A 15,749-nucleotide genomic window follows, 5' to 3' on the forward strand; every position below is an offset into this window, starting at 1 on the left:
CTAATAAGCTATGACTGTATTAATATAGACTCCGATATAGATTTTATATTGGAATCACTAACAATCGGGAGATAAATGTATTCCTGTTGATAATCCTGTAAGACGTATACAGAAATATGAGCAAATGCCTACATTGCTTGTTAGGTTCCTATCACAAAAAACCCACTCACTGGCATAGGTTTTCCTGTTGTGCCCATCTTTAGTCCTCGGTAAAAACAATGACTGTAGATGCTGGAAACCAGATTCTGGATTAGTGGTGCTGGAAGAGCACAGCAGTTCAGGCAGCATCCAAGTAGCTTCGAAATCGACGTTTCGGGCAAAAGCCCTTCATCAGGAATAAAGGCAGTGAGCCTGAAGCGTGGCGAGATAAGCTAGAGGAGGGTGGGGGTGGGGAGAAAGTAGCATAGAGTACAGTGGGTGAGTGGGGGAGGGGATGAAGGTGATAGGTCAAGGAGGAGAGGGTGGAGTGGATAGGTGGAAAAGAAGGTAGGCAGGTAGGACAAGTCCGGACAAGTTATGGGGACAGTTGCTGAGCTGGAAGTTTAGAACTAGGGTGAGGTGGGGGCAGGGGAAATGAGGAAACTGTTGAAGTCCACATTGATGCCCTGGGGTTGAAGTGTTCCGAGGTGGAAGATGAGGCGTTCTTTCTCCAGGCGTCTGGTGGTGAGGGAGCGGCAGTGAAGGAGGCCCAGGACTTCCATGTCCTCGGCAGAGTGGGAGACGGAGTTGAAATGTTGGGCCACGGGGCGGTGTGGTTGATTGGTGCGGGTGTCCCGGAGATGTTCCCTAAAGCGCTCTGCTAGGAGGCACCCAGTCTCCCCAATGTAGAGGAGACCGCATCGGGAGCAACGGATACAATAAGTAATATTAGTGGATGTGCAAGTAAAACTTTGATGGATGTGGAAGACTCCTTTAGGGCCTTGGATAGAGGTGAGGGAGGAGGTGTGGGCACAGGTTTTACAGTTCCTGTGGTGGCAGGGGAAAATGCCAGGATTGGAGGGTGGGTTGTTTGGGGGCGTGGACCTGACCAGGTAGTCGCGGAGGGAACGGTCTTTGCGGAAGGCGGAAAGGGGTGGGGAGGGAAATATATCCCTGGTAGTGGGGTCTGTTTTAGAGGTGGCGGAAATGTCAGCGGATGATTTGGTTTATGCGAAGATTGGTAGGGTAGAAGGTGAGCACCAGGGGCGTTCTGTCCTTGTTATGGTTGGAGGGGTGGGGTCTGAGGGCGGAGGTGCGGGATGTAGACGAGATGCGTTGGAGGGCATCTTTAACCACGTGGGAAGGGAAATTGTGGTCTCTAAAGAAGGAGGCCATCTGGTGTGTTCTGTGGTGGAACTGGTCATCCTGGGAGCAGATCTGGCGGAGGCGGAGGAATTGGGAATACGGGATGGCATTTTTGCAAGAGGTAGGGTGGGAAGAGGTGTAATCCAGGTAGCTGTGGGAGTCGGTGGGTTTGTAAAAAATGTCAGTGTCAAGTCGGTCGTCATTAATGGAGATGGAGAGGTCCAGGAAGGGGAGGGAGGTGTCAGAGATGGTCCAGGTTAATTTAAGGTCAGGGTGGAATGTGTTGGTGAAGTTGATGAATTGCTCAACCTCCTCGCGGGAGCACGAGGTGGCGCCAATGTAGTCATCAATGTAGCGGAGGAAGAGGTGGGGAGTGGTGCCGGTGTAATTACGGAAGATCAACTGCTCTACGTAGCCAACAAGGAGACAGGCATAGCTGGGGCCCATACGTGTGCCCATGGCTACCCCTTTGGTCTGCATGTAGTGGGAGGATTCAAAGGAGAAATTGTTAAGGGTGAGGACCAGTTCGGCCAAATGAATGAGAGTGTCGGTGGAAGGGTACTGTTGGGGATGTCTGGAGAGGAAAAAATGGAGGGCTTGGAGGCCCTGGTCATGCGGATGGATGTATAGAGGGTTTGGATATCCATGGTGAAAATGAGGCGTTAGGGGCCAGGGAAATGGAAGTCTTGGAGGAGGTGGAGGGCATGGGTGGTGTCTGAAACGTATGTGGGGAGTTCCTGGACTAGGGGGGATAGGACAGTGTCGAGGTAGGTAGAGATGAGTTCAGTGGAGCAGGAGCATGCTGAGACAATGGGTCGGCCAGGGTGGTCAGGTTGTGGATCTTGGGAAGGAGGTAGAACCAGGCAGTGCGGGGTTCCCGGACTATGAGGTTGGAAGCTGTGGGTGGGAGATCTCTTGAGGTGATGAGGTTCTGTGTGGTCTGGGAGATGATGGTTTGGTACTTGGATGCTGCCTGAACTGCTGTGCTCTTCCAGCACCACTAATCCAGAATCCATCTTTCGTCCTGTCTAGTTTCAGAGTTTCAGAGTTCCCCATTTTTTACATTATGCAACACATTTCTTATGAATATTCATAAAAGGTGATAAAATGAGCTAAAGCCAAAACTATGTAGATTGAAAAAGTTGACAAGAACAGAAAATTAAACATGTGTTTTGTTTTCAAACAAAAATGCTAACACCTTCTATATTTTTCAGTTCTTATTTACCAATGACAATTGATTTAAAGAAGGATGGCAGCTGTTTATTAAGAACTTACTTCATTTGGTACAAGTTGTTGGTCCCTCTGTGGTCAATATCATGACAGAGCCCTGCAGTGACCATAGCCATTGTTTCCAGGTCTGTGTAATAGCGTTTCAATTTACCTGTCTGCAAGTGCATAGAAACGTGTGAGATTAACCACATTTGATCAGAACATGGGAGGCAACCGGGTTTGTTAATACATCTTAAATCCTGAGTCTGGTTAGAACAGTGCAATTTACTTATCTGTTGTTTTAAAATATTAATCAAAATTGAAGGAACCACAGAACAGTGGCTGTGTTTCATCGCTCTTACAAATAATATGATGGATTTCAGTTATGCTGCAGTTTCACATACGATCCCATTGGGATTTTCAGAATTCAAGTTATTTGCATTCACATGATACTAGTATTGTGCAGTTGGGTTGCTTGCAATTTTGGAAATCCATCAGCAATTAGCTTTTTTTTATGTGGGAAAATACCTCAAACATGCTTCACAGAGGCCTAGTTTGTATTATGAGTGCCAAGGTACTGGAGGGATCATGTTACTGAACCAAAGTCATGAGGGCACAAAGCCAAAAATACTGCAGAATGCTGAAAATCTACAACAAGAGCAGAAAATGCTGGAAGTACACAGCAGTTCAGTTATCCTCAAATGGAGACAGAAACAGAGTTTACACAGCACAGCATAGTGGCTCAGTGGTTAGCACTGCTGCCTCACAGCACCAGGGATCCAGGTTTGATTGCAGACTCAGCTGACTGCCTGTGTGGAGTTTGCACGTTCTCCCTGTGTCTGCATAGGTTTCCTCCCACAATCCAAAGATGTGCCGGTTAGATGGATTGGTCATACTAAATTGCCCCTATGTCCAGGGATGTGCAGACTAGGTGGGTTAGCCATGGGAAATGCAGGGATACACGGTAGTGGTGTGGGTCTGGGTGGGATGCTAGTTGGAGGGTCAGTGTGGACTTGATGCTTCCACAATGTAGGGATTCCGTGATCTATATCAGAAAAATGAGGGGCGCCTACTAAAATGCTAACTCGGTTTCTTTCTCCACAGATACAGCCAGATCTACTGCACATTTGCAGCATATTCTGTCTTTATTTATAATTAGTTAGAGGAACAAATCAGAGATGCTGAGGTCAAATCCAGCTGTGGAAATCTGTGAACCTGAATTCAATTTGGAAACATTAAGCTATTGTATCAGTAAAAACCACCATGAAACTGTTGCATTGTTTCAAAATACCAACAATTATGATTATAATAAAAATTTCACTCCTTTGGCTCCAGTAACTTTGGAAGCATTTGTCTTCACACACTGGATTTATTTTTGCAGGTAGATTGACCCAGAGATTTTTGTTGATGCATATAATATTGAAACAAGAGTGAGGGGATGAAGATGGAAAAGACTGAATTCCAAAAATGGACCCCAATGCAGTTAAATTTTAGATGTCAGCATACCACTTAACAGACAAGAAGGGAAAAGGGCCTATAATATAAATGCAAATTTGAAAAGCAGGATAATCTTACCATCAAAAGAGTGAACATGGTCTGCCCAACATTGAATCCATGACGCCAGTTGTGGTATGTAATTCTTCGGTATCCTTTACTTAAGGAATATATAAACCTGACCAGAACCTGACAAATAGCCATAGAATACCTAGTTAGTGCAGGAGATTGAATCTGGCATTCAATGAAATGTACTTATCTTATGGTTAAAAGAAATAAGGTAATAGGATGTGCTGGAGCTCTTCTTTAAAGTCATTCCACCCTCCTCTCTCGAATAATCATATAACAACCAAAGACCAGGTGCGACACATCAGCTTGGGTGGTATAAATAAATGACAATTTTACTCATGTCTGGCCACTTCTGAATTCTAGATTAAGAGAACCAATCAGTGCAAAACTAAAGGCATCTCTGCCCACCTGAATCCAAACTGTCCAATTTGACCAGCACACACATTCTTCCCAAACCAACCTCCAAGTGTAGCCCTTCAAGAATGAATTCAATGCACATCCCAACATAGGCAGAATGCCGGCAGAGCTGAGGAGGGCTTAGCCCTTATTTTATCACTTAAGGCGGCTCAACTGGCAGCTACCAGTTGTGCCAACAAAGTTACTTTTACTGCCAATATGCCATGGCGGCAGGAAAATGTTGGATCTCCTCCTGACATCTTCCCACATAAATTTGGCATCTCCTTCGTTTGCCAGCCTGGATGATGCAAACTCACTTTCCTCTTAACAGCTAAGGTTGAGAAGGAAGGCATTGGGATTGGGTTCAGGTTATTCAACGAGACCACAGCAAATCACTCTGGTATCTCCAGAGCTACCTCTGGTCACCTGGCATTTTGCATTCTGGTATTTACTGCTCAAGCTTCTCCTGTTCTGTTGAAACTTACCTCACGTGGGATGTGGAATTTGTCCACAACTTTCAACTCGTAATACATCTGGATGCCACATCTCACAAGATCCATCTCTGCGCATTCTAAGTCACTAAAGCTGAACTCATAAAGTTGAAAGTCCGAAGCACGTGGGAGCTGCTCACTCTGAAAAACAGGATGATGCCAAGCTGTTTAATCTTGACAGGGTTTGTGTGCGCTCCAGAGGAGAATGTGACTGTGCCACCACCATACCCCTATTCTTAAAACTGAAAAGTGGGCTTCCAAAGGATTATTTGCAGTATTACTTCTAATTGCAAGATTCAAAATTATGCAAACAGAAACATTTCCACCACAACAGCCTGATTTTCATTCATAGAAAAGTTTACAATCTCACCAATGCATAAAACATTCATAAAATATCCTCGCGGTCATTAAGTATTAATTCTACATTTTGCACTGTTACCAAATAACAAACACAATCGAGGGACCTCCACCACAATTAAATCTATATTGCTACTAGATAAAGTTATCACCTATCTCCTCACTAAATATCGAACTTTGTTCTTAAGAGAAACTTCATATTATTGTTTCAATAATGCTGCTGAAAATTCATGAAAAACATATTGCGATTAAAGTGCACAAGGGCATGTTGTTTAATGTTTTCCACAAAGGCCTCAACACTGTGGAGAGCTGTATGAGGAGGTGTGTAGGCGTTTAGTTTGAAGGAGGGAGAGAAAATCAGAGGATAAGCTGCCGATCAACTGGTTCAGGAATGCTGAAGAACTGACAGGTGGTTTGTGTATGTAGATTAATGTGCTCATCAACTTGGGGTTTACAATTCTGCCAAATTACTTAATACTTATTAGTATTTTAAATGCCTTTTTGTCATATCAGTGCAATTTTGGATTACACTGGGGAGAAACAATTTTACTTGTCTTACCAATATTTCTTGTAATTCCTCCTCTTCACATTCATTAGGTTCTTTTCCAAAAACTTCCCTTGTTGGCTGGAAGCAAAGAGAGATTTTTTAACAACTCAAGTAAGTAAACCCTGGTAAACATTGGCAGAACATTGGACTAGAATTCATCATTGCAATATTTCTCTGCCATCTCCTTGTGCAGTTATAACAGAATTGTATTGGTGGTTCAACTTAGTTAAGATGTGAGATTGGACATCACTTGTATCAGAGATGGTGCAAGTCTCTGCTTCTCCAATGTAGGTAGTGTAATCCACTTATATGATGCAAACCATGTTTAAGCAACTTTATTTATCAGCCTGTGGGGCATCGGGTCAATATTGATTTCACTGACATCTAGTTTCAATGAATGAAGAGAATCTAATCCTGAGCGAGCACAAAAGGAAAATAATAATGTCTCTGGGCAAATATGCCACTCCACTGTCCCCTGTCCCAACTAGAGCCTTCTGTTTCAGTGAGTGAAATTCTTTTACCTGGAAGGCACTGTTGGGTGTGGCACTGAATGTGTTCAGAGCATAGTCAAATAAATGTTTGATTAACAATAGACTCAAAGAGGAGAGGGGGAATGGTGCTAGATGCAAGCAGGAAAGTGGAATTGAGATCACATCCAGATTAGCCATGATCTTAATTAATGGTAGAACAGACTTGAAGGGCTAAATGGTCTATTCCTGCTCCTAAATCCTATGCTTCTATATTTACTTCATCCTCATGAACCCCATAAACCTCCTTTTAAATGTTATTATTAATACTATCTGTTTCAGTCAGTTAGGCAGTGAGTCTGACACTCTTACCACACTATATGAAAAGAAATTCCTCCTAAACTCTTCACTGTTCATTTGTTCGCAGCTATTTTAGATTCAATACCACACCCTCACTCCCCCAACAAAATCTCTTGTTCTGGATTTACCTACAGGTAGAAACAATTTCTCCACACCCACCCTATCAAACATCTTCAACTTGTATAAGACAACTACCAGGTTGTGTTTTACTCTCTTTTCTCAAAGCAAAGAGCAAATCATTTTTCCATTCCTTCCCACCACCCCGTACTCACCAATGATGAATCTTTCCTGATTGATGCATTCTGTCAATGCTGGTAACATCCTAACAAATCTTTTCTGCACATTGCCAACTATTTACTGTTAACATATTTGCATGAATACTAAAGACTGCTCAAAGTACTCCAAGTGTGAAGTAAGTAAGGTTCTATGATGTTGAATATTACCCTATTGTTTTTGTACTCTAAACCTCTAGCGATGAACCAGCAACACTTTCATTTGTGACATTCATGTCTTTACAATTTGCTAATTTTAATGATTTATCTGTACTCTCATTTTCTTTGCTCTCTTTCAATTCAAGGAATATAGCTTCCTCATACCACATACTATTGTGAATGACCTCAAACATGGCAATACTTTATTTTATAAACCATTCATATGTCCACTCTGTAAACCCATTTATTTCTGTATTTTGGTACTGCTTTATTAATCAAATCTCCAACTGTAAGGATAGAGTAACCGAGCACTTGCACTGATTAAAATGAGCCAGATTGCCTTTCTCAAGCATATCAAATCTGAGTATTTTAAATCTGAGGAAACTAGAATCAGAGAGACAATGGCACATGTATGAATGTTCTTGAAGTGAACTTGCAGGAGGCATTTGATTAAATTTCACATAGGGTGACATGGTGGCTCAGCGGCTAGCACTGCTGCCTCACAGCACCAGGAACCTGGGTTTGAATCCAATCTCGAGTGACTGTCTGTATGGAGTTTGCACATTCTCCCTGTGTCTGTGGGGGTTTCCTCCCACAATCCAAAGATGTGCAGGTCAGGTGAATTGGCCATGCTAAATTGCCCATAGTGTGAGGTGCATTAGTCAGGGGTAAACGTTGGGGAAATGGGTCGAAGTGGGCTACTCTTTGGAGGGTTGGTGTGGTCTTGTTGGGCTGAAGAGTCCGTTTCCATACTGTAAGGAATCTAATCATTGCCAGCACAGACTCTAAGGTAGCCTTTTGATTTGGATTGGGGAAATTGATTGGATGAGGGTGATTACAATTGGGAATAATAGTCATTCCTTCAGGACATGACTAGTTTGTGTTCCTGAGGCATTTATTTGGATGTTCAGTGTGTCACCATATTCATTCAGCATTTTCCAGGAAAGAGGAACATTATGTTCAAATTTGCAGGTTACTCTAAATTAACAGGGACAATAAACAGTGTATCCCAATGTGACAATAGTATGGCTTGGAGATTTATTTTAGAAGAGAGGTTTTAAGGCAGAGGTGATGAGCAGACTACACAGAGCCATGAGAGTGATCAGTCTGTGAGGCCTTGGGGTTTATTTTGAAAGTTGGAATAGAAGCTGCCTGAATGGCTGTGGTCAAGCTCTTGTGGTCAAGCTCTCTCAGACCTGGGATTTTTAGTTTTTTAGTTTTTCAGGAGCAATTGTTGCTGGGGTCTCAGCAGAGTTTAGAAGCTGCAGTACATCTCTCCCTGCTACACTCTCACGGAGTTCTCCCTTTGATGGCTATCCTCCTGGACTGGAGTTGCATGTGAACTTTTTTCTGATTTTGCCTTTCCAAGGGTGTGTTTATGGGATGTTACTATATTGGAATAGTTACTGTTTAAAACAAAATAATCTATTATTCTGTTAAATTTTCTAATAGAATTATAGTTAAGCCAAGTCTTTTCCTTATTTTTTTCTTTTGATGTATTTTAGCTACAGTGTATGAATAAAGTGTGTTTTGCTTAACATCGGATAGATTTTCCAATCAAATTGCATCTGGAAAGCAACACCTTACACTTACCTATAAAATAAGAAAACTTTATGGTCTAGACTACCTTTTGAATATATTTTGAGGGGGTTTGGTCTGGTCCATAAAACCAATAGCACTAGGAAGTTACAGAGTGATGCAGACAAGTGAAATGAGTGACTACAACTTTGACGAATGGTGTTTAATGTGGCTAAGCCTATGGTCATCCATATTTGACCTGAAGAATGATGAATCTGAGCATTTCATAACTGATATGAAAATAGAAATGACAGAAGGATAAAGAGATTTGGAACTCCAGATAAAGAAATCATTTAAAGCTCATGTATTAGTCTCTTATTTCAACGGGGTTAGATATCAAAAGGGTGGAACTTAAATTTCAGTGTATGCAACCTTGGTCAGATCCCTTCCAGAATATTGTGTTCAATTCTGGGCACTATACTTCAAGACGTTTTACACTCCCTTGCAAAAGGTGCCATGCAAGTTCAGTGGAACAAATTTGGATGGCTTGCATAAATGTGACTTGCATTCCTTGCAGTTTGGAAGGATGAAGAGGTTTTGAGGTGCTTAAATCATAAAAGGATATAGGACAGTTACAGGGATAGGATTTGTTCTGATGGATCAATCAACAGCAGATAATCTTAAAGTTAGTTCTGAGTCAATTAGGAAGGAAATCAGGAAGTAATTACCCACGCAAAGAGCTGAAAAAAAATCTGAATTTTTTTCTTCAGGAATCTGTGAATGCTGGGACAGCTGGAAATATCAACATTAAGATATATAGACTTTTATATGGTAAGAGTATGAAGAGATGAGGAGATAACGCAGAAAAACTGAGTTAAGGTGCAGATTAGCTAAACTAAATGGCAGAGCAAGTTCATGGAGTTCTCATGGCCTACTCTTTATGTCCCTAATTTGTTATCAACAACATAATCACCAATTCCCGAGATCCAATTATTTATGCGTGTGATGCAAAACATTGATTTAAGAACGTATTCCCTCAGTAACAGTTTCCTAAAGAGTTGTTTACTTCACATTTGGGATTTGCTGTTATATTATGATTTCAAAATGGTTTAACTGAGATAATCTGATTAATTGATGACAGACATGGTAGTATGAGGGAATAATTCAGACTTCATTGGGACACAGGGATGTGCAGGTTTGGTAGATTAGCCATGGGAAATGCAGGGTTACAGGGATACTTTGTGACAGAGACAATATTAGCTACCCAGGAACAATCACACCTGAAATGGCTCAAGGCTGCCAACACTTACAAAGCAGTTTGAAGCTGACAAATGGAATTAAAGTAAGAACGCAGCTTTGAAATAACTCCAAGCATTAACATGCTATTTAAAGGAACAGTTTGCCAGATTCTATTGCCAGTCTAAACCCTTACACTGAATGCAAACTGAGAATAGATAGAGAACTCCGGTTCAGGTCTATAATTCTGCAGCCACAGTTTGCTGCTTCACACTTAGGTGCAGAGTGATGGCTCAGTGGTTAGCACTACTGCCTCACAACACTGGGGACCCAGTTTTGATTCCAGCCTCGGGCAGCTATCTGTGTAGAGTTTGCACATTCTCCTCATGACTGTGCAGGTTTCCTTCGGGTGCTCTGGTTTCCTCCCACAGTCCAAAAGATGTGCAGGTCAGGTGAATTGGCCATGCTAAATTGCCCGTAGTGTTAGGTAAGGGGTAGATGTAGATGTAGGGGTATGGGTGGGTTACGCTTCGGCGGGGCGGTGTGGACTTGTTGGGCCGAAGGGCCTGTTTCCACACTGTAAGTAATCTAATCTAATCTCTCTCTCCTGAAATACACATGGATAGTCTATGGAAAGATCTGGGTCACTTGTCTCAGGCTTCTATGTTGACAGGTAGGATGGTAGGATGGCACTTGGTGTGGCTTATTATCAATGTAAGTTACTAGAATGAGCCAGGAAATGTCCCTTGCAGAATATAACCCCATCTAGGAGTTGACCATGCTGTTATCTGGATACTTGTGCGGTATCCATTGGATGGAGGAATTTAGCTAAGAAATTGAGGAGGTAAATTTCCAACCCCTAGAAAGAGTATCAGTGCTCAGATACAGGGAGCAGTTTCTTCTCCTCAGGTTCGGTGTTGCTTTCTTCAGTTGGAAGATGGAGTGAGAAAGATAGAGGAAGACACAGAAGGAAACTGTTGTCATAGGTTATATACCTTTCCTATCTAATTGGTTATTATATCGTACCTAAACAGCTGCTTCATTATAAAATATCTTAAAGTAGTTGACTGTCTTATCTTTAGGCAGCTGTATGCTGGAAGCTCCAGATTTTACAAACAGGAAAATTTTGCTCTTTATCTAGAAATGGCAGGTAACCAGAAACAATGTTGCATTCTGGAGATAGCAGTTTCATACTGGTTGTCTAAAGAGTTATGTCATCCATTTGGTGCTTTGGTTTTACAAGCTGTGACAGCGCAAATGGATGTAGTCTTCTGGAGAAAAGAAAATCATTTAACAAACTATTTCATTTGGGTGCACTAAAAAAGCTTTCCCCCCAATCGACCTGTTCAGAGATGTTATTGCACACCTCTGGAACAAGTAAAGTCGGGTCTTCTCACTCAAAGGTGAGGATATTACCATTGCATCACAGGAGCCCTCTGCCCACCATGCTGATCTAAAGCAGAAAGAACCATCTGGTAACAGTGCGAGACATTGGATGTGATAATTATTCTGAAATCCTCAATGTTGCCACTCATGCCCAAAGGATATTTTATACTTTTGTTTGAAATAACGATGGCTCTATTTCTCAGGCAAAGACGTACCAGTATATTTTGTATTTCATCCTTGTTGCATTTTACATGATATAGAACCATTCCCTGAGCAATATCCTTCCGGTATTCAAGCTTGTTCATTTTATCGTATGTATCGGTGTTGAGAACAGACCAGCCTAGGAACTGGGTCAGGGACTGAAACAAGAGACAAAAGCAAATGAGAGGCTGGCCTGCACGCAGTGAATTGTCAATATTTCAATGACTTTGCCTGAATAAGATTAAAAGCCCCTGAGTGTGAGGCTTACTTCCATAAGAACTTCATCCATTTCATCAAAAGGTTTTCCATCTTTCCTGTTGTAAAATGTGGCAATTCCGACAATCTCTTCTTTCTTGTTTACAATTGGCATCGAAAGGACATTTTTGATCGTCCATCCAAAACTATCCAAGGGTTCAGTCTGCATGTGAGGAATAAACACATTTTTAAAGACATCAGAATTGTCACAATCGTACAATACATAAGAACATAACAGGTCCTGATCTCTCTCCCCCTCCTATGCACAATGGTTGAAATTCCATTCACAATCCTGCATTGAAATGAGTAATAATCTGCAGATACAGGTGAGTAGAGCTCAGATGTAGTACTTCAATAGGACCATGATAGACTGTTGCTCAGAGGCCTTCTTGTGGTGCAGTGGATATATCTATTCCTCTGAGTCAGGAGGCCTGGAGTCAAGTCCCATCTGCTCCAGAGGTTTATTTTGACATCACCAAACAGATTGAATAGAATATATCTATTGTTTCTCTGGGGCACAGGAAGAAACATATATAATAGGAGAAGGCCATTCAGCCTTTTGAACCTGCTTCACCATTGAACAGGATCAAATCAGTTTCTGTTCCCACTTTCTCCCCATACTCTTTGATCTCCTTAGCCCGAACACTAATTGCTTCTTGAAAGCATTCTCTGTGGCAGAGAATTCAACAGGATCACCACAATCTTGGTGAAGATATTTCTCCTCATCTCAGTTCTAAATGGCTTAACCTGTATCCTTAGACTATGACCCCTGGTTTGAGAGATATCGGAGATAACAGACATAAGTAACAGAAAAAGTCTATTCAATCCAAGAAGCTCATTTCTAGTTGTTTGATTAGGCTCACCTACCCAACTTCTCGGTACACCTTTCAAACATGGGTGATGGTGGCACAGCAATAATGTAGCTGGACTGTTAACCTAGAGGGACAGACTAGTGTGGTGGTTTCAAATCCCACACCAGCAGATGGTGGGATTTACATTCTGACAATAGTGGTGACAGTGAAACTATCACTGATTGTTGTTAAAATCAAAAGTAGTTCTCTATTGCCCTTTAGGGAAGGAAATCTGTCACCGTTACCCAGACTGGTGCACAAGTGTCTGCAGACTAACAGTAATGTGGTTGATTCTTAACTGCCCTTTCAAATGGCCTCGCAGCAAATGCAGTAAAGTCTACAAACTTAGCTACTTGGCAAACACTGCAAATTCTGTCTTGTTGAAACGGGGTGGAATGGGTTACTGCCTGGCCACTGCTGTCCAAAGCACCTGATATGTGTGGTAAACCCTCTAAATGTGAAATATAGGGTCCTGTGGTGCACATTGATCCACAATTACTACTTTAGAACAGAACAAGCTGAAGTGTGCTCTTCATTCTAGACAAAGGCCAAGATGTACAGAAAGCTGTTATCTCTGTATTCTGTGGAGCAATTAAGTACAGGAGTACTCCACAAGGCCTGACAAACCAATTTTGATTTCTGCTTTTTCAAAAATCCTACCAGTGAATTCACCCTCTTCCCTTTCCCATTCTGCTCCCCACTTCCTCACCCTTTACTGTTCTGAGCTAGGCAGCTCCAGAATGCCTAAAACTGCAGTGCCTCAGATAAATCAGCGTTTCCATCCAGAGACCACTGGAAGGGTGGTAAAGGGTCGTTATCATGGAGGAACACCCTCCAGACAGACTAGCCTGCCATCAGTGTCACTGGCCAAGCAGTCAGCAAATTCTGTTTCTGTGCCACATCACCTCACTCTGTCATTGTCCACTCTGCTCATCCTCCCTCCACTTTGTTCTGACCAACTTCACTTCCCTTCACCTCAGTTCAATCCGCACCTTCTCACTCTATTCTATCTGTCTCACTTCCTTTCACCTCCATCCACCCTTTACTTCCTCACTCCACACAGTGTTGTCACCTCACTCCATTCCCAATGTTCTTCTCAACTGATAATTGGCCCCATCCACATTCTTTACAGGTGACAAGAGGACTTTTCAATATTTATCAATTTAGCAATTACTTTAGATCAGTTTTTTCTGGTTCGGAGAATTTGAAGCACAATAGTTATTACATCGAGATTTGATTAAACTAAACAGAATCATCCAGTCGATGCTTTGTCATTTTGTGTACCTGGAATATTAATATTGAAAGGTTTTTATTTTAAATGAATGGGTCTTTTACCTGGAAGCTAAATGTTTCATCTGCTGCTGCATTCATGATATTGCAGATCTGTGAAGATAAATAATTCAGACCATATTATTGGAGGAAAATCGTTCAGAGAATGCTTTTTAAAGTCAGGAGAGATTGAGCGACAGGGAAGATTGCCATTCCCCACACTTTTTGAGGTTTTGTCACTGGTGAATCCAGAAAGGATTTCTAATCCTCTCTGTAGAGTAAATAAGCACAGTTGGAAAGGGAGTCACTTTGCGATCTTCTTAGCAACGTCTTTAACCGTAGCATGTCCTCATCTCTGTTGATAGATCAGGCGCTCCAAGGAAGAAAGCATAAAATTGGAAACTGGGAGATTTTCCAACTGAACATCTTGTCCTATCCAAATTGTATTTCTCAGCATTCCCAGTTTTTGGAAAGAATCATGAAGAATCTCATATCCTTTCACGAGAACCTGCCATTTCCTAACACTCATTCTTTTTTGACAACTGCAAAATCTTTCAGTAACAATACTATGTATCTTGTGGATAAAACCCTCATTTTTAATTTTGGGCAGCCTTTAATAGTCACAACAGGATCCTCTGGCTCGGTAAACAGTGACAAATCAGTTGTGGTCACTTTCCCAAGAAAGGCCTGATCCGGGATTTTCCTACTGTTCAGTTACTTCAGCCTACTGGATCCCTTAAAAGGAATTTCCTCAGACAGTCCTAGCGTCAGGTGGATGTCCTGCCTTTGAGAGTTGCTAACCATGGTGGTCCTCCACTAACAAAGCCAACATAATCGTAGGTGTGGAGTCCAGGAGTATGATGATTGGGGAGGGGCTATCGGAGTCAAGCATGGAAACTCTGCCAAGGTCGGAGTGGAGTGTGGTGGATTTGGGGGTATCTATACATTGGGGCAACTAGATAGGTTTCCCCATGGCTCTTGTGTACCTTCCTGCACCCTCTCCAGTGGTCATTGCACTGCCCAAATAAAGGAACCTTTCCCATCCACCAATTAAGACACAAACTTCTATGCCAGGGTTTACCTGGTGGGTTGCCTTGTGTTAAACCCTCAGTCGTAGTGGAATGAGTCATGTATGGGGCATATTAAAGGGGCCTCAACTGACGTTGAGGCAGGAGGCTCATCCTTGGCCCTTTCTGCCCTGGTGAAAGTTAAAGAAAATACAAAGAATCTTCACTCTGCACCATCCTGGCCAATAACATGCACCCTCTCCCACCATCTAACCCCACCATTTCCCACATCCGAACCTACCTCTTGGGGGGCATTACATTCCAATACTGAGTTTCCCTCAGGAACACCAAACAATGCTCAACCCAGTAAGTGCTTCTCTGACCTAAGAAGTTGATGGTCCTTATCCTGAGGTTCAATCTCAAAGCCCTCCTCCAGAACATTTTCAACTTATCTCCTTTAATAAAATGTTTGAACAGTTCTGAAAGCAGAACTTACTAAGCCAGTCTCTGCAACATACGTTGGTAATCCACTGGCCAAGGCCCAATGATCAGCAGGTGGAGTTCTAAGGAAAATACAGAGAAAATCACAAATTCTGCATCAGAATGATTACCATCACTGGAGAAATAATTCTCAATTGAGATACCATTGAAAACTTACGGAATGACTTTAATCTCCTCCTTTCCATGTAGAATGTAGTCGATGATTTTGTGAAAGATTATTTCCTACAGAATAAGAATATAGATAATGAATCGACAATATAGATGAAATTCTTGACAATAATGACGTGCTACCTATCACCATTCTTTTATAATCTGTAACAGTTTGTGTCAGCCTTGGCTCAATTGTGATCACTCTTGCCTTCTGAGTCAGTGTCCAGTATGTTCCCAAACCCATGGAAGTGAAGCTGGTGTAAATGGAGG

At 42.1% G+C, this 15,749-nt stretch overlaps 1 protein-coding gene across 2 annotated transcripts in view; it reads right to left on the reverse strand.

Moving 5' to 3' along the window:
• Window positions 1–15,749, reverse strand: part of LOC140485634 (rod cGMP-specific 3',5'-cyclic phosphodiesterase subunit beta-like) — a 77,345-nt gene that overhangs the window by 32,984 nt on the left and 28,612 nt on the right. For both annotated transcript variants that reach the window (XM_072583988.1, XM_072583987.1), the window contains exons 6-14: window positions 15,487–15,551; window positions 15,325–15,391; window positions 13,888–13,935; window positions 11,715–11,864; window positions 11,461–11,604; window positions 5,860–5,925; window positions 4,938–5,084; window positions 4,069–4,176; window positions 2,560–2,669 (exon numbers count right to left, since the gene is read on the reverse strand). In XM_072583988.1, the coding sequence (XP_072440089.1) occupies window positions 2,560–2,669; window positions 4,069–4,176; window positions 4,938–5,084; window positions 5,860–5,925; window positions 11,461–11,604; window positions 11,715–11,864; window positions 13,888–13,935; window positions 15,325–15,391; window positions 15,487–15,551 (905 nt within the window). The remainder of the gene's footprint in view (window positions 1–2,559; window positions 2,670–4,068; window positions 4,177–4,937; window positions 5,085–5,859; window positions 5,926–11,460; window positions 11,605–11,714; window positions 11,865–13,887; window positions 13,936–15,324; window positions 15,392–15,486; window positions 15,552–15,749) is intronic.

The sequence above is a fragment of the Chiloscyllium punctatum genome, chromosome 14 (assembly GCF_047496795.1).
Source record: "Chiloscyllium punctatum isolate Juve2018m chromosome 14, sChiPun1.3, whole genome shotgun sequence".
Classification (NCBI taxonomy): domain Eukaryota; kingdom Metazoa; phylum Chordata; class Chondrichthyes; order Orectolobiformes; family Hemiscylliidae; genus Chiloscyllium; species Chiloscyllium punctatum.